Raw genomic sequence first — 25459 nt, 5'->3', positions numbered from 1 at the left:
CCACACTCTGCTTTTTCTCTTACATGCATTTTATGTATTCATTTTTCATATTTACAAGGGAGGCACAGTCTGTTTTGCTTACTGCTTTAATTAATCCCTGTGCCTAGAAAAATTACTGCCTTGTGGTAGGTGTCCCAGTATTTTTTAAATGGAAAGCAAAAGATTCTCTATTCTAAAACCCCTTTAAATATGTAATAAACAATGTAGATTGTATTTTATGTTTAATTTTAATATTAAACTACTTATTAATACAAAAATAGATTGGCACTTTCCCCTATTTTCAAGAATGTATACACAGTATTTAAAATTTTTAAATAAACCCGCATTTCAATGTTCCATGTAAAATTTGCTGCACTGAAGAACATATTTAGGCAACATTTAAAAAGTAGACTGTAATCTATACCTGGAATACATGGCCTGTAGCTTTAAGCTTTGGTTTTTCAGTTTCTTCAGAAAGTGCAGCTGAAGAAACTGTTTCATCAACATCACACTTGGCACGAGACTTAGCAAAGTCCTCATAGAGCTGGACCTGTAAAATTTCCCCCACAAATGAAGTATACTTATTTTCAATTGTTGAAAAAATAAGATAGCAAAGGCCAATAAGAGCAGTAATTTAAATCAACTCTCATTAAAGAAAATAAATTATGATACCTGTACTTTGCCACTGATTAGATAATCCACCTTGGTAAATTCCTTTAAAATTACATTTAGAAAACAAGTATAACACATTACGTTTGGCTGCTAAAATATTAAAACAGTAGTCAAGTAGTCCTACACTTAATTTTTCCACTCTGTTCGGAAGATAAATATACCACTAAAAGAGAATCTGAACTCTTACAAGTAAATGAGAAAATCTCCCTTAAGTGAAGTTATGTGATCAAGACTAAAGGTACATTCCAAGAGACCAACTTTTAAAAGAATACTGCTGCCTAAAAGGCAATATCACTTCCTTCCCCAGCTCCCTGACTCCAGTCTACTTAAGTGTATTTTATGGTGGTATTTTAATACCATCACCGGTATATATATCATTACAGCCTTTTTTCACATGGCACCTTTTCTTTATTACATTTTTAAAAATCTTCATCCCATACAATATTTAAGAAACATTAACCCTACAAGGAATGGAAGCCCAGAGAGATAGGGTAGATAATATAAATGATCACAGAATTCTTAACATCTAAACTCTAGTTGCATAAATATATACTAACAGGCTGTCTTACATACAGGGGAAAGAAGGTAAGTTTGTAGGGTGTGTCTATATATCTTACTCATACTACTGAAATAGATTAATGAATAGTAATCTAGAACATAAAGTACATATTCAAACAAAAATATCTGATTATAGGCCATGTCTTATTAAGTGTCTTTGTAAGACATGGCCTATAAGGGGCAATTTACCCTTATAAAATACTATACAAGGAAAGGCATACAGTACATTCCTTTGATAATGGTCTCTGTGTACAAAATCAGACCTGTGTAGAAGTCAAAGTTTATTTCAGAAATTTACTGGTAATGCAATAATACTTTAAAAGGGATGTGATCCCCACTTCCCAAAGTTTGAAACTCAACCCTGGTATATGTTAGCTATACAACCTTGAGCAAGTTGCTTAACTTTCTGAGCTTCAGTTTCCTTATTTGTAAAAATGGGGACTGACGTATGATACCTATAATATTATATATGTGAGGATAAGACACTATAGGCAGATTTTTGGCTCTTATAAACATTTCTTCATCAGTTTAACCTTGCAACCTTTTCAAATAACTAGACATATGAGAAAGCAACTATGATACTGAATTTTGCATGTTAATGCAAAATGCACTTATCCAAATATATCCACATATATAAACAGATTCACTCAGTGTCTTATCTACATCTATTTAAAACAGAATATCCTTCAAGTTTAGGAAAGTAGAAGCTAGATTAGAGTGATAAAGCCAAAGGCTATTCCCCTTTTGTGGCTTATTCAAAGCATTTCACTAATAAACATACCACCAACAACCACAATCACCAGATTCCTAACCTGGAGAGGACTGAGAGTACAGTAATAGTCTTGAATAATTTTGGGTGGAAGGTCTTGCAAAACATCTTCTTTCATTCTTCTCAAAAGAAATGGCAGGACTTGGCGGTGTAGTGCATCCATCGCAAGGACACCTGTTAATAGTAAGAGAAAATGGCTCAAAAAAAGAATAAATTATATTCACTTGCACAGAAAATATAATTCTCTCTTTTTCATACCTGCTTCTTGTTCTCGACTAGAGCTTCGAGCATCCCTACTTGCTAATATAGGTTTACCATATCGAGCAGCAAACTGGCGTTCAGTCCCCAAAAATCCTGGCATGAGGAAATCAAATAATGACCACAGCTCCAAAACATTGTTCTGAATATAAGAAAGGAATATATTTGAGTTTGTACTGAGATGATTTACTTACACTTAAAAAATGAAACATTAATAAAAAAGCCCATTATGATGATATAGATGAGAGATTATCACCACATTTTTAGGTATATGGTATAAGTCTATATTTAAATGTGTAATATTCAAGTCAGCATCATTGGAGAAAATACTCTGTCTTATTTGGGGGAGATTTTAAAGTCTCCTCCACCAGATAAGTCTTGGTCTATAGCCGTGGTCGGCAAACTGTGGCTCGCGAGCCACATGCGGCTCTTTGGCCCCTTGAGTATGGCTCTTCCACAAAATACCATGGCCTGGGCAAGTCTATTTTGAAGAAGTGGCGTTAGAAGAAGTTTAAAAAATTTGGCTCTCAAAAGAAATTTCAATCATTGTACTGTTGATATTTGGTTCTATTGACTAATGAGTTTGCCGACCACTGGTCTATAGAATTAAGTCCTACTGGTGGCATAAAGTAGTAAATAAAAGAGCAAAAGAAGGAATGCATTTCTGATTCTTTTAAATTTGACACTCATATTGACAGCAATATTTAAGGAATTTGGCCTACATCACCATTTCTTCAACAAAGGAAAAACCTAAAGAGTTTGGTTATAGATCAAGTCTGCCCAGTATTTAAGGGTCACTAAGAACGGGAACAAGTTCTTTCCAATTCTGAAGTTTCATGGGAAAAAAAAAATCAACACATTTCATTGTGGATTCTTTCCCAAAATGTGTGTATCCTAAGGTACCATTTAACCCCTTAACTCTTCCAGATGTCTGTCCTTCCTCATCCTGCTCATGCTCTGGCTCACCATGCTGGGCTACCCTCCCATATGATGGACAGCCTTCAAATCACACTTAAGTTTGACCTCCCATAGGGACCACTATCAAATGGGCTACCATGGCTCTTCAGTGCAGAAACCCACCTTACAGCTTCAGAGCTAAACTGTTCAGGTGGGTATGAGGGAAAAAAGATTGCTTTTAAAGAACAACTCTTTTATTGTGAGAGCAATAACCTATTTAAAAATACTGTGATGTTTCCATGCAAGTTTAAATTGGAGCAAAATAAATCTTGATAATGCAAGCCTAAAGAGTCTTTTTCTCCTTTTACTTTTAAAATCCATAGTGTTCACGTAATGGACAAAACCCTAACACTTATAATAATAATCAGTCCATCACCAAAAATAAGTAACAAGTACATTAAAAAAATTAATTATTTCAAAATCACCTGGTGTTTTTCCTCCCACTAACAGAGAGTGATGAAGAGTATCTTCCCATCTGAGTGGGCTATCCAAACTAGGTGTGAACATTTGCAACCTCTGGAAGTACTGTCACACAATTTCTCTTATCTGAACACATCTACATATTCAACTATCTTCTTCCTTTTCCAAGATAAAACTTCTACAATCTCCTCCTTTCAACTGTTTTCTAATCTCAGGTATTCATGGTTTCAGTGTTAAATCCAATTGTGGTGTAATACTACAAAAGGAGAACGGGCATTTTGGAATAGAGTCTGACTAATATCTCCCAGACTTTGGACATAAGACTTCTATTTACATAGCCTAAAGTTATATTTTAAATATGACTTTATAAACCTAGTTTTCTCAGATACTGCTACATACCAAATGAACTGTTATTAAAAACATAATTATTGGAAATTATCATTCCTATAAACAAAACAAAACAAAAACCCTCTTATTTAATTCAATGCCAATGCCAATCCTTCTCTTCACATGGCAAATATTTTTTTTTGTTAAAGTAAATAATTACCTGTATTGGTGTTCCAGAAAGAATAATCCTATAATTAGCAGTCAGTTGTTTTACTGCTTTTGATAATTTTGTTTTTCCATTTTTGATGACATGGCCTTCATCAAGAATACAGTAGTTAAATTTAATATTTCTAAGGGAGAATACACAAGAAAATTTTAGCATGAAGAGTCTTTGAGGCGGGAAAATACTAAGTTTCTCCAAATTTGATACTAAGTTTTTCTAAATAAATAAATGATTCTTACCTAAAGAAATCTATGTCATTCCTCACAACATCATATGAAGCCACTATCAGATTATGCCTTTTTACTTGATGCTGTAACCTGTATTTAAAAATAAGAGTAGGACATGAGGAATCTGCAAAGTTTGTAACACAATTTCAAAGGGGAAAGAAACTATATCATCATATAAGGTGCTTTCAATCTGTCTAATAAGACTAACATTCCATTCTGTTTGCATTTGTGATCCTGCTACCAGAAGGCCATTCTTATAAATGGGCCTTATTGCTCTAACTTAGTCTGATTAGAAAAGAGATGGATACCTGACTCAAATGTGGTGGACATTTTAACTTCACTTGCCAATACCTCTTCCTTGGAGGCACTATTCCTTCACTACTCCATGTTGTGTTGGGATTTGAGGGGGAGCGATCAATCCTCGTATTCACCAAAGAGATGAAGCACTTGAGTCAGGCTGAGCCACTAACAATATTGGCTGACCACAAAGGGCTGGTTTTGGGGCATGACCAATGGGCCTAAGACTGCCCATGATCATCATACCCACCAACTGTAGACTGAAGTCCAGCACAGACCAAATATAAGTTATGTATTAGGAGAAAGAGCAAACGAGCAATCTAGATATGCCTGAAACAAGAATTCCACCCATGAAATTATCAATTTAGTGAATTAATTTCCTGTTTGCTTAAGCTAGTCTGAGTTTCTGTCACTTGTAAATAAATGAATTCTAACTAACAGACACTATAGTAAATTTTTTAAGAGTACAAGCTGTTGAGATACCTGTGTTCAAATCTCTTATTTAACTGAGTGACCTTGGACCTAGGCCCCATGCCTTAGACTCCTCATCTGCAAATTAGGAACAAGAGAACCCACACCTCATAAGGTGATTGTGAGACTATATAATTTTACATAAACGTGAAACTGTTTAGAACAGTGCCTGGCCAGTAAGTGCTCAATATATGTTACCTATTATTAATACAGAAGGAGCAGGGTATCTATGGACTAATCAGCAAACTATGACGATCCAAGCTTTTTGAAAAATCAACTGAAATCAATGAGATTCCCCTCTTTAAAATTTGTATTTAGGGACACTAAGGGATATACTAGTAAACACAGAGAAGGTAAAGCTAATAGAACTCTGGTGTTGCTATGGTATCAGGACAGCTAAAGCAGTCATTGTGGACCAAAAGCACTTTTGGGGAGAGGGAAAAGGGGAGAGTGAACTCCTAGGGAAAATGGGTAGCTTATGACACTAAAATGCTATGATCACAGCTTCCAAGAAGGACACAGAGAATGGCTTTGGTTCCTGATAGTTTTCTAGCTCCAATACTTAGAAAGCCCAATTGATTGTTAAAAACAGCCTGAGTCCTTGATTTTTTCCCCCCAAGAATTTAAATTTTGCCTGGCCAGTGTGGCTCAGTGGTTGAGCATTGACCAGAGATCATGGTTCAAATCCCGGTCAGGGCATATGCCCTGGTTGCAGGCTCAACTCCCAGTAGGGGGCATGCAGGTGGCAGCCCATCAATTATTCTCTCTCATCATTGATGTTTCTCTCCCTCCCTCCCTCCCTCCTTCCTATCTGAAGTCAATGTGTGTGTATATCTATATCTATCCTATATAATAAAGAGTAATATGCAAATTGACCACCATGCCCTCACACAAGATGGCCACCCTCATGTGGTCACAAGATGGCCGGCAAGGGAGGGCAGTTGGGGGCAATCAGGCCGGCAGGGGAGCAGTTAGGTGTCGATCAGGCTGGCAGGGGAGTGGTTAGGGGGTGATCAGGCTGGCAGGCAGAAGCGGTTAGGAGCAATCAGGCAGACAGGCAGGCAGGTGAGTGGTTGGGAGCCAGCAGTCCTGGATTGTGAGAGAGATGTCTGACTGCCCATTTAGGCCCAATCCTACCGGGATTGGCCTAAACGGGCAGTCGGACATCCCTTGAGGGGTCCCAGATTGGAGAGGGTGCAGGCTGGGCTGAGGGACACATACCCACCCCCCGTGCACTAATTTTGTGCACTGGGCCTCTAATATAATAATAAAAGCGTAATATGCTAATTAGACCTGACAGCTGAATGACCTTCCCGACGAAGCCATGGCAGCAGGGGCCGAGGCAGAGGCAGTTGGGGCGATGAGGCAGGCAGGCAAGTGGTTAGGGGTAATGAGGCAGGCAGGCAGAGTGGTTAGGAGCCAGTGGTCCCGGATTGCGAGAGGGATGTCCGACTGCCGGTTTAGGCCCGATCCCTGTGGGATTCGGGCCTAAACCGGCAGTCAGGCATCCTCTGAGGGGTCCCGGATTGTGAGATGGTGCAGGCCGAGCTGAGGGACGCCCCACCCCTCAGCACTAATTTTGTGCACCGGGCCTCTAGTACATACTATATATAAAACAAAGAACATTCAAAATTATTTTGTGTTAGTGGTTAGACAATCATATACTTTACAAAGTATTCCCACAATATTTATAGTACCCATCTGGCACAATAGTTATTACAATACTAGTGGGATCAGGCCTAAATCGGCAGTCGGACATCACTCTCGCAATCTGGGACCGCTGGCTCCTAACCGCTCACCTGCCTGCCTGCCTGATCGCCCCTAACTGCTTCTGCCTGCCTGCCTGATCGCCCCTAACTGCACTCCCCTGCCAGCCAATTTGGTTCTGATTGGTCGGTTTCTATGCCAGTCAGCGTCAAAAGCTCTGCCTCCTAGGCAGCCACTGGCTCCTCACAGTTCACCTGGATTTGGTTCTGATTGGTCAGTTTCTTTGCCAGTCAGCGTCCCCAGGCCTATCTCTGGGCCTGATCAGAGAGGCGGGGCTGACCAGCAGCCCCTGAGGAGGCCCAGAGAGAAACAGAAGTGCGGCTGCTGGTGAAGCCCGGAGAGAAAGAGAGAGGCAACGGCTGATCAACAGCTGCCACGGAGGCTGCGGATCAGACCCTGCCTCTCTCCAGGCCTGATCTGCAGCCCTCTGGGCAGTCAGTGCTGGGTTGCTGGGCCCGTACTGGTGGCAGTCAGTGCTGGGTCGCCACAGCAACCCAGCACTGACTGCAGGACTGACTTCTGGTGTTTGGTCAAGCCTTGGTCATTTTGGACATTATGGACCCTGGGCTTTTATATATTAGAATTATTAACTATACTCATGCTGTACTTTACATCCCTGTGACTATTTTGTACTACCACCAATTTGTACTACTCAATCCCTTCACCTTTTCACTCGTTCCCCCAACTGTCCTCTGGCAACCATCAATCAGTCTGTTCTTTGTGTCTTTGAGTCTGTTTCAATTTTGTTTGTTCATTCATTTTGTTCTTTATATTCCACATATAAGTGAGTCATATGGTATTTGTCTTTCTCTGATTGACTTGTTTCACTCAGTATGATACCCTCTAGGTCTATCCATGCTGTCACAAGTGGTAAAATTTCATTTGTTTTTATGGCTGAGTAATATTCCATTGTGTGTATGTGCCACAACTTTTTTACCCACTGTCTAATGATGGCCACTTGGCTATTGTAAATAACAATGAACATAGGGGTGGCATATATTCTTTTGAATTAGTGTTTTTGGCAAAGTCCTTGAATTTTGATGAGAGAGATTATCTTTAAAATGTATGTACACTTACCTTTCTTAAATAAATATATTTATCTGATAACAAAAAAAGCTAACTAAATTCACCCGCAATAAATTTTATTCTTCCAAACTACTTAAAGCAAAAGATTTAACGGTTCTTACCTTATTCTTTCAGTAGGAGGTCCAGTATAGTGCAATGGATTGAGATATTCTCTGGAGCAAAATTTACCTACTTCATCCACCCAGTGACCTGTTAATGTTGGTGGACAAACCACCAAGGAAGGAAGTGGCATACATTCTGCCAATTTTGATCTTGCATATTCCTGGGCCCTTTACAACAACAAAACAATAAATTAACCTCCTTGTTTATATTTCTCAGCATCTGGAAGCCTTCTTTCAAAATAATATTTTAATTACCTGTGACAATGATCTCCTGCTAGAATGCAGATGGACTGTAAAGTTTTTCCTAACCCCATGTCATCACATAGAATTCCATGAAGTTTATACTTATTAAGAAATGCTAACCAGTTCACACCATCCTGAAATGTTGAAAGAGAAAAATTGTAACTGTAAACAAATCATAAATAGCATTTTTCAGGCATAAAAGAAATAAATGGGTATAAGACATCAACCACAGTATTTTACTAAGTGAATTTTAAAAACTCTTTGAGGTACATCTGAAAGGAATAGTCACTATTTATATTTATAAGATAACTATAAAACTTTACCTGCTGATATTTTCTGAGTTCAGCATTGATTGGTACTGGAATTTTGTAATTTTCCAATTTCTTCCCGTCTAACAATTGCTCCAAAAAGTGTCGTTCCTTGGCTTTCAATTGGATTAATTCTTCTGACATATTTGGAGGGTCTGGAATGCCTGCCTAAAATGTTTTTTTAAGTGTATTAAAACTATTTATTCATAATTAATTTATCTTTAAATTATAAAATACTAGTAATTTTAAGTTTTATTAAAATATAAATGCAGAGAAAAAAATAATTCAAAAGTAGTATAATTTTAAATACTGATAAACAAACAGTTTAAAGAATATGACAGGTATTAAAATGCTACAATGAGACCACTAAACAAACACATTTGAGGTATTCTAAAAAACACACGTACAACTTAATTTTTCCCACACCATGCATTACTTAAAAAGGCAAATAAAGTTGTATAGCTTATTTTATTTTAAGTGAAATGCTGTTACTAGAGCTTCTCAATTTCAGTGTTATGATGTCGCAGGATATTATTGTTTCTCAAAATGTGGGCTGCTGACTCCAGGATCCTCAAGACCTTTTCAAAGGCTCACTGAGGTCAAAACTATCCTATGTAATAAAAGGCTAATATGCAAATAGACCAAACGGCGGAACAACCAGAACAACCAAACAACCAGTTGCTATGACGTGCGCAGACCACCAGGTGGCGTGCGTGAAATATGGCAGGCGTCGGCCGTGGTGGGATGGTGGAGGTGAGCAGGGGTGCCAGACCAAGGCAGGGCGCCAGTCACTGTCATCGGGGCAAGCCTCTGGTGGTTACTGAAAATTCTTTGCTCCTGCGTGCCACAGTCCCGCCAAGTGCTTGCACCTGCTGCCGGTGCTGGCCCTGTTCGCACCCGCTGCTGGTGCCAGAGTCTCTGCTCAAACCCACTGCCGGTGTCCACCGCCAGCCCCAATCACCCTGAGGGCGTCTCCACCTCCCCTGCTCCTAAGGGGCGATCGGGATAGCAGCTGCCACTAGCACCCACTGACAGCGCCGGCCCCAATCGTTCTGCACCTTCAACGGGTGAGAGCGGGGCCGGCACCATCAGTGTGTGGGAGTGGTGGCGGCGGGGGCAGGGCTGCTGGCAGACAGGGGACTGGGGGCTGCGGTTGGAGGGGCAGGGTGGGGGTGCGGAGGATTGGCCGAGACCAGCCCCTATGCCTACTGCAGCCACATGGCCCACAGTTCCTTTCAAGGTGTACGAATTCATGCACTGGGCCCTAGTTTCATAATAGAAGATATCGTTTGCTTTTACCACCGTATTGACATTTGCACTGATGATGCAAAAGTAATATGGGTAAAACTTCTTGTCCACCAGAAAGAATCATGGCAATTGCACCAAATATATCAGTAGTCACTGTATTCCTCACAGCCATGCACCAGCATTTTTTTTTAAGCTGGTTTCATTTCAGAATGTCTTTTAAAGTAGTAAACATAATTTTATTAAACTCAACCATGAATGCACATCTTTTTAACATTTTACGCAATGAGATGTATACATAAAACACTTTGCACTATATGTTGAGGAAAAGCACTTGTGAGATTGCTTAAATTATGATCTGACCTAGTGATTTTTCATAGAATATTTTACTTGACTGGATGGATAAACTAGTTATTCTAACTTGGAGATTTGGCTGACATTTTCTCAAAAATAAAATTTCACTTCCAAGAAAACAACTGACATAACCTGTTGCCAATGACAAAATAAGCTTTCAGGAAAAACTTAGTACTGTGAACTTGGCAACTTCCCAATACTAAAAAGGAATTTTCTGTTGGTGATATTAATTAACTTGATTTTTTTGCTACAGTATGGTGAAATATATCAACCATTAAAAATTTTACTGGCCAGGTAGTTTAATTAGTTGGAGCGTTGTCCTATTACACCAAGGTTGCAGGTTTGATGGCTGGTCAGGGCACATACAAGAAATGAATGCATAAATAAGTGGAATAACAAACTGACGTTTCTCTCTTTCACAACTTGCTCTCTCTCTCAAATCAATTTTTAAAAGATTTTTTTTAATGCAACTCAGTGAACCAATATTTTCCCAATGACCTATGCATAATGTTACAAAACACATATGGGTAAAAGATCTAGTCAAAAGTATAAGATTAACCAATTACTTTTTAAAAATATATATTTTTTTATTGATTTCAGAGAGAAAGGGAGATAGAGATAGAAACATCAATGATGAGATAGAATCATAGATTGGCTGCCTCCCGCACACCCCCTACTGGGAAGGATCTAGCCCACAACCCAGGCATGTACCACTGGCCAGAATCGAACCTGGGACCCTTTAGTCTGCAGGCCGACGCTCTATCCACTGAGCCAAACCGGCTAGGGCTAACCAATTACTTTTAAAGTAAAGTAAGTTACACATTCATTGGTAGAATGTTAGATTCTACATTGAAAACAAATTTAACAAGCTTTCTCTTTTTAAATTTTGATATGCTATCAGATAAACGAATACCCACAATTATTTGAAAAGGCTGTCAAAATACTACTAACTTTTCCAACTACCTATCTCTGTGAGGCTAAACTTTCTTCATATACCTCAAACCAAGGAACATGTTGCAAGAGACTGAATGCCCAAGGAAATAGAAGAATTCAGCTACTACACTACTACTTCAGGCATAAAAGAGATTTGTTAAAATGTCAAACAATGTACTTTTTCTAACTTTTTGTTTGGAAAACAGTTATTTTTCAGTAAAAATGTTACATAAGGGAACATCTAATGGATTTATTATTTAAATTAATTAATAAATCCTTTCATATTCCAGAAACTATGATAAACAAAAGCCCTTTGGAGGTCTTCAATTTTTTAGAGTGTAAAGAGATCCTCAGACCAAAAAATGTGAGAACTACTGCCCTATGCTGTCTCTAAAGTTTAAAAATTTTAAAACTTTGGAAACAGAATTATAATTAAATTCAATTAAAGTATATATGTACACTGAGTATTAAAAATGACTGCATGGTACATTTACAAAAGGTTTCAGAATTAACTTTAGTAAGATAGAAACTAACATTTTAGCACATCTAATACCATAACGATATTAATAAAAATGAGGCCTTTCTGCACAGTACTTTTACAAAGATGTAACAAAAATCTTCATTTATCCTCATGGAATCTACACTAATAAAAGAGAAATATGCAAATTGACCGTACCTCCACTATGCCCACCATCTAATCAGGAGCGAGTATGCAAACTAACCCAACCAAGATGGCTGCAGGCGAGCAGGAGGCTTGGGTTTTCCTGACAATGGAGGAAGCCAAGCTTCCTGCCTGCTCTGGCTGACCCTGGCCTCCACTCAAAGCTACAAAGTTTCAATTATAGAAGATAAATAAATCCCAACAGAAATGGCTGCTGCCACGTAGCAAGAGAAGTCTTGGCTCCGCTCCAGGCTACAAAGTTTCAATTGTAGAAGATAAATCCCAGATACCAGGGCCTCCCCTTGGGTCGCTGGGGTGTGTGGCCAGCCTGCAAACCACCATAGGCCCCTCTCCCAGGCTGCCCCACACCACAAGGGAACCCCCACCCTGATCCGGGACACCCTTCAGGGCAAACCAGCTGGCCCCCACCCGTGCACCAGGCCTCTATCCTATCTAATAAAAGAGTAATATGCAAATCGACTGTCACTCCAACACACAAGATGGCTGCCCCCATGTGGACACAAGATGGCCAGCAGGGGAGGGCAGTTGGGAGGGACCAGGCCTGCAAAAGAGGGCAGTTGGGGGTGATCAAGCCTACAGGGGAGGGCAGTTAGGGGCAATCAGGCTGGCAGGGAGCAATTAGGCATCAATCAGGCTGGCAGGGGAGTGGTAGGGGGTGATCAGGCTGGCAGGCAGAAGCAGTTAGGGGCAATCAGGAAGGCAGTCAGGCGAGCAGTTGGGAGCCAGCAGTCCTGGATTAGTCCCTACTGGGATCGGGCCTAAACGGGCAGTCGGACATCCCTCGAGGGGTCCAGATTGGAGAGGGTGCAGGCTGGGCTGAGGGACACATCCCCTTCCCAGTGCCCGAATTTTGTGCACCGGGCCTCTAGTTTTTAATAAATGACATATAAGGAGATCCTTTTCTTAACAATGAAACCCTAAGTCCAAGAGTCACAAATATTGTTTAGTTCCAGGAACCCTTTCTGTGAATATCTTCTTCACTCCAATTCCTATAAAATCAACAAGTTACTAATAGTGCAGGGAATTAGAATTGGTAGTTGATATTCCCGGAATCTTTGATAGATGTTTTAGAAAAGTACATGATTCTTCCTATGATGATTTAATAGAAAAGATCAAGTGGAAGAGCAATGAATCTGCATGACATTCTTGTTTCTACTGCTATGCTTTCAAGCTCACAAATCTTTTCTTATGCAGTATCCAATCTGCCATTAATCGCCTCCAGTGTGTTTTTATAGTCATGCATCACTGTTAACAACAGGGATACATTCTGAGAAATGCATCCTTAGGCAATTTTGGTGCTGTGCAAACATCAAGTGCCCTTACACAAACCTGGCTGCTATAGCCTATTACACACATAGGCTATACGGTAGAGCCCATTGCTCTAGACTACAAATGTGTATAGCATTTTATTGTAGGCAGTTGTATCACTATGGTATTTGTGTATCTAAACATAGAAAGGGTACAGTAAAAATTCAGTGTAAAAGATAAAAAATGGTACACCTGTATAGGACACCTACCATGAATTGGAAGTTGCTCTGAGTGAGTCAGTGAATGAGTGGTGAGTGCATGTGAAGGCTTAGGGAATTACTATACACTGCTGTAGACTTTATGAGGACTGTCCCACAAGTCCTCCTCCGCCTGCTTCCTTCTGACAGGGTCAGAAATAAAACATTGAAGCTGTTGATGTTGCTCCATGAATAGGGATGTGGGCTGGATTGACTGGAAACATGAAGGAGAAACTGGCTGGGTAAAGCTTAGATCACTATAATAGTGACTGTCAGGAGGGAGTAAAAGGATCAGGAGTAAGAAATTAAAATGGAGAGGTAAAGGAACACAGGGAATTGTAATGGCAATGTGGTTTTGCCTGTTGCATGTTGGAGCAGTGGGCAGATTAAGGAACTTTGTGGTATTCATTTTAAAAGAAAGTGTTTAACATGGAGTGGGTGTAGAACTGAGGAGTTAATATTTTGACTTTGGTAATTTGTTTTTGAGTCCATGGACCCTATTTGGCATAATGGGCTCTCTCTGACATTGAACTGATGGAACAATTTGTAATTATATTTTTCATCTCACAAGGTTCAATTTAGGTTGTTCTCTTATCTTCCATTTTGCTCATTATATTACTGCCTTCTTGAACAAACGGAGTGTATTTTAATGTTCTTGTCTACTAATTATATTATATGCGCCATTTCAGAACCCGTTTGTATTGACTGACTTCTCTCCTGGTTATTGGAAATATTATATGCCTGGTAATTTTTTCATGGATGTTAAACATCATAAGTATGTTGTCAGGTGCTAGATTTTTTTCCTTTAAATTTTTTTTCCTGGAATGTAGGTAAGTTGCTTGAAATCAATTTGATCCTTTTAAGGCATGCTTTTAAACTTGGTTAAGGTGGGTCCAAGTTAGCCTTTTGTCAAGGGCTAATTTGGTCCCACTACTCAGGCAATATACTTCTAAGGACCATACTTGATGCTCAGTATGGTAGAAGGCTTTTGACTCAGCTTCCTGGGCACACCAACTATTCCTGGCCCTGTGTAAGCTCTGGAAATTATTCCACATACTCCTTTCTATGACATTTCCCCGCCCCGGTCTCAAACATATATTCTTATATATGTTTGAATGTGAATTTGAATGCAGTATGCTAGAATGCATATGCCCAGATGAATGCTCAGTCCTTGTGGGGACCTCTGGAGCTTCCTATCTATGCAGCTACTTCCTGTTGGGTACTCTGCCTTGCAAAGTCTCATCATCTTGTCCTCCCTTCGCTCTGAACTCTGACTCTTCAGCTTGGCAAATGCACTAGGCTCTTCATGTTTCCCTTCTTTCATAAATCACTATTCTGTGCTGCCTGTTGTTCACCATCTGAAAACCACTGTTTCATTTTGTGTGGTTTTCTGGTTCAAGTAGGAGGATAAATCTGGTCCCTGTTTTTCTATTATGGCTGGAAGCAAAATATGCATCACATTTTTGTAATTTTCACATCAAAGGGAACCTTACTTCTCTCATTTCTAAAGTCAAAATCTCTTTTCTTTGCCAATGTTATCAAGTACTATTTTTTAAAAGTGCTTATATCCTTTATAACCTCATAGTGGATCTGGGCTCTGATTTGGGGGCACTTCCATTCTAATTCACATTTAAACAGCTATTAAACTGATTTTCCCAAGACACTGCTTTCTGCTGTTAGACTAATTTTCCTAAAACATTGCTTTTATCACCTACTCCTTTGCTCAAAAAAGACACGATGTTTTCCCATCACTCACTGATTCCAAAGCTAAAACGGGCAACAGGACTAAATATAAGAAATTTAATTTACAGATAAAATGATGCAAAGCCCAAGAATCTAAGGATATAAATAAGACCTAGGAAGTGGGTGATGAAAACAATTCTGGATATAAAAATATATAAACAAATGTACAGTTTAATAAATTATAAAACACATACTTTTATAACCATTACCCAATTAAAAAAAAAAAAAAGAGCCCAGCCAATATCCTAGAAGATCCCATATGTTCCTTCCAGTGATAATTCACTTTCCTTTCCCTAAGAGGTAGTCACTTTATTATCTTCCATGCAATTTTCTTACTTTTCCTTATACCTTTATCATCTAAAGTATGCATACCATATACCTTTGCCTATTTTTGAACTTCATTAAAAAATGGAATCTTATGTAAAAGGATTCATTAATATTGTAGTATGCATCTGTACCATTCATTCTTATTGTAGTATAATAATCTAGTTAACATTAGTCTACTGATGATGAACATTTGAGCGGTTAAAGACTACTATAAATAATGTTATAATACTAGTAAATGTTCTTGAAGATGTGCCTTGGTATATGTCTATGAATTTTTCTAGGGTATATATCTAGGATGGTTTTGTTGGGTCACTGGGATGGGAATCTTCAATTTTACCAGATCTATCCAAACTTTTTTTCAAAGAAAGAGGGTATCAAACTTATTCTCATATTTTGCTGGTAGACATGTAAAATGGTACAGTTACTTTGGAAAATGGTTTGGCTGTTTCTTAAAAAAAGAATTGACACAGTAATTCCATTCCTAGATATCAATCTGCTCCAAAGAAATGAAAGCACACATCCACAAAAAGACTTATAAGTGCAAGTTCATAGCATTACTTGTAACAGCCAAAAGTTGGGGATAATCCAGTTGTCTATCAACTTCGGAATGGATAAAGAAAAGGTGATATAGCCCTAACCGATTTGGCTCAGTGGATAGAGCATCGGCCTACGGACTCAAGGGTCCCGGGTTCGATTCCAGTCAAGGGCATGTACCTTGGTTGCGGGCACATCCCCAGTAGGGGGTGTGCAAGAGGCAGCTGATTGATGTTTCTCTCTCATCGATGTTCCTAACTCTCTATCCCTTTCCCTTCCTCTCTGTAAAAAATCAATAAAATATATTAAAGAAAAAAGAAAAGGTGATACGTCCATACAATGGAGTACTATTCAACCATAAAAAGGAAGCATTTATACATAGACAATATATGGAACAACGCTGACATCCAGTTGTTCCATTACACCTGAGTAAGTTATTAAGGAAATTTCCAAATGGTTCTGAGGTAGCTGTTTTCACAACCTGAAGTATTGATACATATTATAACATGGATGAACTGCATATCTACTTATTTCCTGAGTTATAAAAATCCCACCAAAATATATTAAGAGGCTTGGTGGCAGGGCTCTGGTTCTTCCCTTGCTTCAAGCCATTATTTCCTGATTGACCACATATATTATTTCTGTCCCATGAATATACTCCAAATTTATCTAATTTCAGTTTCTCCATACTCCCACAGACTTCAATTGCTTTACATTTTCAATTACCATCTCTCAAATTTACGTTTCATGTTAACTTCAGCATAGAATCTTTACATGGATGTTATAGGGATACTTAGAAATAATTCTATTTCTAGAACAGCCTTAATGAATTAGTCTTTTAGGAACCATAGTTTTACTTTAAAACTCTTGTTTTAAAAAGTTACCCATTAAAGTATAAATTTCTTAATGCTTATAACAAACATATTCAACATTATTTTTTAAAACTTGACAAATTCTTTAAGTCCATAAACCAAGTGTCTTCTACTTACCTCAAGTGGCATGAGTCTAATTAGTGTTGCAAAGCATTGCGTAGCCATGAATCTTACACTGTCTGTCTGATCACTCATTCTTCCCAACACAGGCACAACTAAAAGGACAATATATGGAACAATACCGACATCCAACTGTTCCATTACACCTGAGTAAGTTATTAAGGAAATTTCCAAATGGTTCTTAGATGTTTTTGCAAACAAACGGATACACCAAGATTGTAACTTCTAACACAGTTCCTCATTTTCTCATCTGTGTTTTGAGGGACTAGACTGTCCCTTAAGGTCTATGATTCACTTATAACAGCAATTGCACACTGTTGCTCTTTGTAAAGATTATGTAATTTTCTCATGATTAACTATATAAAATCATGTTTCCATCTGAGGTTGGCTGGAGGAAGTTTTACTAATAAGATTTTTTCATTCTTATACTAGTAAGTTTCTAGACTTCCAATATCAAAATAAAGTGAGTTACATTACAAGCAGGGAGTACAACGCTCAATGATTAATTCTAAACTTCCCATCAAGATCTTGACAATCATAAACTGGACATAACAGGCCCAGTAAGTTTAGTTCCCCTGCAATATTCAGCATTTCTGAACCTGACTTTCTACTGATTTGATCTCCATTCATCTTTCTTGCTCTTAGAAATATCAGGTACTTCAAGTTAAATAATAATCAGTAGATGCCATATCCTTTTAGCAAAGAGCTTTGCCTGTATATCCCCAGTAATTTAGAACATGTAGTCATATTCTACCCAAGTAATGAACTAACTCTGGCAACAAAATGTTTTATAATATAAGAAGTACCTTATTAATATTAATGAAGTATTAATTATAAACCAAATAAATATATAGTTCATCAAGTACATAAAATTATTTTTGCCTATTGAAAAGATCTCCTAAAATAGCAATTCTTCAAACTTTCTGTGTAACAATTTTCACAACAAAATGTAAATATATTTTTAATGTATTTATACTATAATAAAAATTCTTCAAAATAAAATGTAAAAAGGTAGTTATCTTTTTGGAACAAATTTACTTGAATAAATCAATTTTATTTTAGTCATCTTTTAATAAAATGAATATAATTGCTGAACATTTTGTAAAAATAAAAAAGGATACAGGCAAGTGCTTCAATTGCACCCTCTTGCTTGATATTGTCATCAATTGCTCCCAGCCATGGAAGAACTTTCTCCAAAAAAATATTCATTGTTTCCATGGTAGCGATTTTGCTCATGATTCCTACACAACGAGCAGCCATGTGTCTCACTGCAGTGCTGGGGTACTGAAGGCACATATAGAGATGAGGCAAATGCTGTACCAACTAAAAAAAAGTTTAAGACAATCAGAATACTCATTAGGGAATGTACTGTTTAAAATATAACTATAATAGTCCATATTCAAAGCTTATCAAATGCCTGACTCTAAATCCAAGAATATCTCAAAACATTCCTGTCAAAATATCCTCAATAAAAAACTAATCTAAATCCAAACTAAGGTATAACTCTTTTAGAAAGAAAAGGTGCAGAACTTCCCTGCTCAATATCCTCTTTTAGGTATCAGGGAACATACAATTCTTTCAAAAATTAACAGGGGAGCCCTGGCTCAGTTGGTTGGGTTTCATCCCGTGCACCAAAAGATTTGCTGGTTTGATTCCAGGTCAGGGCACATGCCCAAGTTGCGGGCTCAATTCTCAGTGGGAGTGGTTGCGCAGGAGGCAGCCAACTGATGTCCTGCTATCACATCAATGTTTCTCTTTCTCCCTCTGCCTTCCTCTCTCTCAAAATATAAAGAAAATATATATATATATAAAAATATATATATATATATATATATATATTTTTAAAAACTTAGTAGGGGAACACATCAAAAGGTATTTGCAAGATTCTCCTACTGAGGCTGGGAAAACGACACCACAGATCACCAGCCCCCTCCAAATCTTGTAGCATTGGCTTAGGTTTAAGCACATACTTTTTATTCACTGGGTTGAGTGATCCTGATTTTGTTCTAAACACCATACTTTGATAAGTTCATTTTCCACTTTAACTTCCTGGCATACATTAGTGTTATGACCACAACAGCAAGACATATGCCATTATTAAATGCATGCTGCACTGAACGCCAGGATTGATGTTGATGAAAGCCAGATGCCTGCTCAACAGACTAGCCTTTAATTTCAGGTGAATGCATGTTGTTGAACATGGAAGGGAAGAGCATATGGACGGATTCTTCACTAATGATAAATCAGCGAAATTTAACAAGTAAAAGAACATACTTTATTACTGTATAAAAGGAAAAAGTTCATTCTTGTCTACTCTCTCCTAGATTCTCCCTTTTCCATTAGCTGTAAGTAGAGAATTGGAGTTAGCACCCTGTAAGTTGCAGAGAGCTTCCTATTGCAGCTATGTGGAAAAAAATAATACTTTCTTCTATGGAAAAGTCAGATAATTAACTCTCTATTTTCCTCCTCCCTCTGTCCCAATATTTTATAAGAAACTGCCACTAATTTCATCTTGCCCAAGTAACTTCCTTCTACCTTTATACTTATCTTGGGAAAAAGTTTTATTACCGGTGCTCTTCCTTTCTTAAAACTGTATTATTAAGATGGTAAGAATGAATAGGCTGCAGCTTTTCCTGTTTATACCCAGCTTCTGTGTCATCAGAGACCTATCCCTACTGCCCTGTATTCAAAGGTCCTATCATTCATGTATCCAACTCTGCTTCAAATCCCAGAAGAGTTGTGCTGTCAATAAGGAAGGAATCTAAATATACCATGTAAAAGAAAATGCAATTATTAGGGATGACATCAAATTGCATTTTTCCAGCCATAAGACTTTTATATAAAGCCACTTTTTTTAATGGAAGAAAACTACACTTGCATAAGTTAATTACCAAAGGATGAAGCTCAGAATCCATCGATGCTGATGCCGTTTCAAAAACTTGCAGAGAATTCACCAATTCTTGAGCAGGGCCATCTCCGTTTTCCAGGAGAGACTTTCCATCTATTAAAATATATTGATTTCAGTGCATATCACCGTGTAAATAATTTTTCTAAATCTAGAGCCCACATAAAATTTTAATACTTCCCCAGCTACCATGGGAAAGTGATTTTGCCTTTTTAGTGTGAAATTAAATGCCATGCCTTAATTTAAGTGCTAAGATACACTTAAAGCAACTAAAAAAAGTTTAACGTAATGAATGACCCATTTCAAATATCTTTCTAACCATGTAATAGAAAAAATAAAAAGCAAAAAATATACAAAATGAAAATAGATTAAAATAAATGCTCCTACCAACCTTCCATTTAAAAACTTAACAGCAAGTCTGAGATAAACAGATATAGGCATTTTTATTTTATAAGAATATATGTAATAAATATATACTGACATTTGTCAAAATTCCAACTCAGATAAATATGTACACACCAAAATTATTTATGTCGATAGTATTCCTCAATGGACCAACCATAGCATCCCAGAGATGTGGCAATTTCACTGCCATTTCACCACCAAAATGCTTCACTATAGTTGTTAAGGCAAATTCAGCTCCTCTCCGTTGTACCAGGTAAGGTTTCTGGGCCTAAAATTAAACGTTAGTTTTAAACAAAATTTCAAAAAAAGTATAATGCATTTTAAATTTCATTAAGAGAATGTAAAAGTAACCACCTAAGAATTCAGTGTTATCATTAACCAATTATTGGATATATTTATCATAACTATAAATATTTTTTAATAATTAAATTTACAGTGGCATAAAAGCCAAACTAGATGTCCTACATCCAAAGCAAAATACTTTTTTTGGTTGGGGATAAGGAACAGAAGAGTATGTGCTGTTTTCAGAGATAGCCCTAAGAGATCTACTTTCTTCTACCTACCCCAAAGAAACTTACCTGCTAAAGAGAAGATTAGAAGACAAAATGATCTGTCCTTATTAATATTTGTTTAAGGGATAGAATAAGAGCATCTATTTAACCACAAGGTAACTTGTCACCTAGCAATAATTTTATTATAATTAAATACAAAAAACTGTTGCCCCAGAAAGATACATATGTTTTACAAGTTATTTTTTTTAATTGATTTCAGAGAGGAAGGGAAAGGAAGAGATAGAAACATCAATGATGAGAGAGAATCACTCATCAGCTGCCTCCTGCACATCCCCTACTAGAGATTGAGCTAGCAACTCAGGCATATGCCCTGACCAAAAATTGAACCCTGAACTCCTGGTTCATAGGTCGACACTCAACCACTGAGCTATGCAAGCTGGGCACAAGTTATTTTTAAGTGGAAGAACTATACACACCATAGAGGTATAAGCATAAAAATCATAGTAAATTTTTTACTAAAATTATTATTGGAAGAATATAATCAGCTTCGTTCATAGAATATTTTATTTTAATCCTGAGGATATGTTTTTCATTAATGAGAGAGAAACATCAACATAACAGAGGAACATTGATTGGTTGCCTCCCATATACACTGTGACCGAGGATTGAACCCTCAACCTGGGTATGTGCCCTGACTGGGAATTAAACCCAAGACCCTTCAGTGCATGGGACAACACACTGGTCAAGACAGAATATTTCAAAAGAAACAGACAATAAGTTAAGATTTTTATTTTAAAACTTAATATGCCTATATTTTATAGAAATACATTAAATACATGTCTTTTAGTATTGATAGGTTATTGCTGAATTGGGTAAGTTCCTGTCTTGCAACCAAAAGAGCTCTAGAGCATTCGTTTCATTAATAATGTGACTGTAAGATTTTCAATAACCACTTTTATCATCTTTAAAGAATATTATACTGCAGAACAAGAAGACCAATGAAGAAGAAAACCCAAATAGATCTTCATATAGTGTACATGAAGCATGATATATAACAGAGGGTACCATTTTGAATCAGGGAGGAAAGGATTCAAGAGTGGGATAACTGGCTATTTATACGGGAGAATAAATTTAGACCCCTCCCTCACTTCACATATATAATAAATTCCAGGATGACTAAAAGTCAGATAGGTGACAATTATCTGAACTTACCAATTTATCCTCTGAGTATCAACAATAATTCCTGTCACTGATAGGACTGAGAAAAGTTAGCTTTCACTGTTATTTAACAACTCTACAGTCATTGCTACAGGAGCTGAATTAGTTTACATTTGTGAATGACGTATGTACCAACAAAGTGTCTTGCTTAGGGAGATAAAGTTAGGCAGGTAAAAATGTGATGCATGAGAATTTAAAGAAATTTGCAGTTTTTCTGAATCATGTTGCTGGCATACTCCAAAGGGTTAGACAATTTCGCTATCAATCTGAAAGATATTTGTTTAGAAACCAGAGTATTGAAAGAAAAAAGAATTTACCTCATCAAGTTCTATAAGGATATTTCCACTATTTCCTGTAGGAAGATCTGCTATTTGAGCTTTTACTGCTTTGGGGGTAGGACCTCGTCTACTTGTGATCGCAAAAGCAGCTTTCTGATGCCTATAGAGTGTAATTATACCTCTGTGCTTGGTTACAGTATGGTGCATTCCATCTTTTTCGGAGCTGGATACTAATAAGAAAAAAAAGTTACATAACCTTTTAAGCATAATACAGGTGACAAAATGCATCGTGCTAAAACAAAACAAAACATATTTTAAAACTATGTCTTTGAACCCTCCAATCTTTATAGGCCAAGTACATTTTCTCAAGATAATGAAGTGGTAACAAAATTCTCAGTAATTTAGAACATTAATTTAAATGTTTTGATATCTGCATAGGTCCATACTTAATAAAATCAAAGTTGTAGGATCACATTAATAACTATCAGATGCAAGAATAACTGTGCCTTCAAGGTAAAGAATATTAATTTTAAAAAATGATTCTTTCTAGGCATAAAAACAAACATTAAAAACATATTGCAAGTAAGTTCTCTCTATAAGAAATATCCAGAGTTAGGTCAGAAACACTGACCCTGCAAAATACTGCTGCCTCAATATAACACTGGGTTGGGATGGCAATTGGAATTATCCTATCACATTTTTATAATGTTGATATTCAAAATGTCCACCACATTCCTCTTCCAGTTCAGATTTTTTTCCAAGACCTATATTGTGCCAAAGTTATAAATTTATTACCTTTGCTTTCCCAAAATCTTATCAAGAAGGATAAATAAATCACACCAGACTAAGGCATGTGAAAAAACGCTGATCCGTGAGACTAGCCTAGAGAGAGCAGTTCTTGTTTTCCATATGGATTCTCCAGATGAAAACAGAAAAGTTGGCTAGTAATTATTTGCTAAAGGTAATAGAGTTCACTTATTTCATAAGACGTACCAAATTAGAGAAATTGGATTTTAATAGAAAGAACTTTCAGTTAACATTTGATACCATAAACTTTTCTACTCCCAGTTCACAATAAATTCTATATTGATGCTGTTGAAAGAGAAGGAAGGGTTAACACCTGTTTCAAATTCCAGTCATCTTATATTAAATATCAGACCTTTTATGAATAGCTGATTTGAGTTTAAAGGGTTGTGATTTTATTAGCAGTATGTGCAAATTCTCTCAAAATGGAAAAAAGCACTAACATAAAATGGAATTTGTGCTTAAATTATACTTTTAAGTAAATGAAAACACATTTAAATGGTTAATTATTTCTCTATCCCAAATGACAGTTTAGATATATACCTTTAGAATTTTCCTGGCCACTTTGTGTTGGCACTGGACATGCGACACAAGGAGTTAGATAGGGGTCCACACAAAGTGAGCTACAAAGGTTTTTTATAATTTTTGAATTGGGACTGGGTGTCCTCGTTGTGCACTGCTGCAGTAGTTTGGCTATAGACTGAGCCGCATAGTTTTGCACTAGTGTATTCTCTTCCTTTTTAATCGTCTCCATTAAAGGTTTTATGATAGGATTTAATTTCTCCGGAAGCTGCTGCAAGCTCACAACTGCACATGCAGCAAAAGTATGCACTCTCAACTGCAACACTTGCCACTCTTGGTTGGTCTCTGTAATTGTCATTTGGACCTGCTGTCGTTTACTATCTAACTGCTGTGACACTTGAAGATTTAATTCAAAAGATGATGTGACTTCATTAAAAACAGTAGTGACCTATTGAAAAAGAGAAATTAAAATAATTAATGATATCAACCCCAAAACAGTCCATAATATCCTAAAGGGCTGACAGCAAGCTTTCTGTTTCAATTTGAAGTTTCACAATATCCAGTATTATTTTAGTATTCAATAGATTAAATAAATGTCTCAAAAGTCCCAACTAACATTAGCATTATATTCTTTAAGAAAGACACAGTATCTTGAAAAGAATAGAACAGTGACTAGCTGGTTCACACGTCGATGGTTTCCCTTCTGGTGAAAATTACCAAATAATGGGTGTGTGTGAGGGTGTGTAGACAATAGATTAATTCTTTAATTACTAAGAACTGCCTAAAGCTATATGGCTGTGGCATCAGACCCCATTAAAAGACTGCTCAGTACATCTTTTTTAACAACATCATTAAAATATAATTCACATGTCCAGCTGGCATGTGGCTCAGTGGTTGAGCATCAACCATGAACCAGGAGGTCACAGTTTGATTTCCAGTCAGAGCACATGCCCAGGTTGCAGGCTCGGTCCCCCGTGTGGGGCAAGCAGGAGGCAGTCAATCAATGATTCTCTCATCATTGATGTTTTTATCTCCCTCTCCCTTCCTCTCTGAAATCAATAAAAATATATTAAAATATATATGTGTATATATATAAAATTCACAAACAATACACCCATTTAAAGTATACAATCCAGTGGTTTTGATTATAGTCACAGAGTTGTGTAATCATTGCCACAATTTTAGAACATTTTCATCATCCCCAAAATAAAACTCATAACTATTAGCAATCATTCCTCTTTTCTTCCCAGCCCTATGCAACCACTTATCCACTTTCTATCTTTACAGATTTACCCATTCTGGACATTTCATATGAATGGACTAATACAATATGTAATCTATAATGACTGGTTTCTTTCATTTAGCATAATGCTTTCACAATTCATCAATGTAGTAGCATGTATGAGTACTTCATTCCCTTTTCTATGCCAAATAATATCCCACTAAATGGATATACCACCTTGTATTTATCCATTCATTAGCTTATAAACATTTAGGTTGTTTCCACCTTTTAGTTATTATATTGATACTAGAGGCCCAGTGCATGATTAAATCATGCACGTGTAGGGTCCCCTAGGCCTAACCTGCCATCCAGGCCATATCCACTGCCCCACAAAGCCTAGCACGCTCTGCGGACACTGCTGGCAGCCTGCTCCCCACTTTTGATGGCAGGGGGTCCGCTGGTGCCGGAGCAGACACACAGCTCCCCACTTTCGATCGTGGGGGAGCTAGGTGTCTGTCCGCTGGTGCACCAGGCCTTTCAAAAGCCTCTGGCCTGGTGCCAGAGTGGACAGACACCCAGCTCCCCCGCTTTCGCTTTCGATTGCGGGGGAGCTGG

At 37.5% G+C, this 25459-nt stretch overlaps 1 protein-coding gene across 1 annotated transcript in view; it reads right to left on the bottom strand.

Annotated features, from left to right (window-relative positions):
* The window catches only part of BTAF1 (B-TFIID TATA-box binding protein associated factor 1), a 109868-nt gene that overhangs the window by 10143 nt on the left and 74266 nt on the right, over window positions 1-25459 (bottom strand). Inside the window, exons 20-33 of the mRNA XM_054728766.1 lie at window positions 23644-24070; window positions 22336-22526; window positions 20403-20556; window positions 19870-19979; window positions 18100-18301; window positions 16976-17124; window positions 8679-8831; window positions 8368-8489; window positions 8113-8280; window positions 4403-4480; window positions 4161-4290; window positions 2237-2378; window positions 2022-2152; window positions 404-529 (exon numbers count right to left, since the gene is read on the bottom strand). Of these exons, the coding sequence (XP_054584741.1) occupies window positions 404-529; window positions 2022-2152; window positions 2237-2378; window positions 4161-4290; window positions 4403-4480; window positions 8113-8280; window positions 8368-8489; window positions 8679-8831; window positions 16976-17124; window positions 18100-18301; window positions 19870-19979; window positions 20403-20556; window positions 22336-22526; window positions 23644-24070 (2283 nt within the window). The remainder of the gene's footprint in view (window positions 1-403; window positions 530-2021; window positions 2153-2236; window positions 2379-4160; window positions 4291-4402; window positions 4481-8112; window positions 8281-8367; window positions 8490-8678; window positions 8832-16975; window positions 17125-18099; window positions 18302-19869; window positions 19980-20402; window positions 20557-22335; window positions 22527-23643; window positions 24071-25459) is intronic.

The sequence above is a fragment of the Eptesicus fuscus genome, chromosome 17, assembly GCF_027574615.1.
Source record: "Eptesicus fuscus isolate TK198812 chromosome 17, DD_ASM_mEF_20220401, whole genome shotgun sequence".
In the NCBI taxonomy this organism is placed as follows: Eukaryota; Metazoa; Chordata; class Mammalia; order Chiroptera; family Vespertilionidae; genus Eptesicus; species Eptesicus fuscus.
Note: the sequence above shows the minus strand (reverse complement) of the source record. Positions and strands in the feature narration are given on the sequence as shown.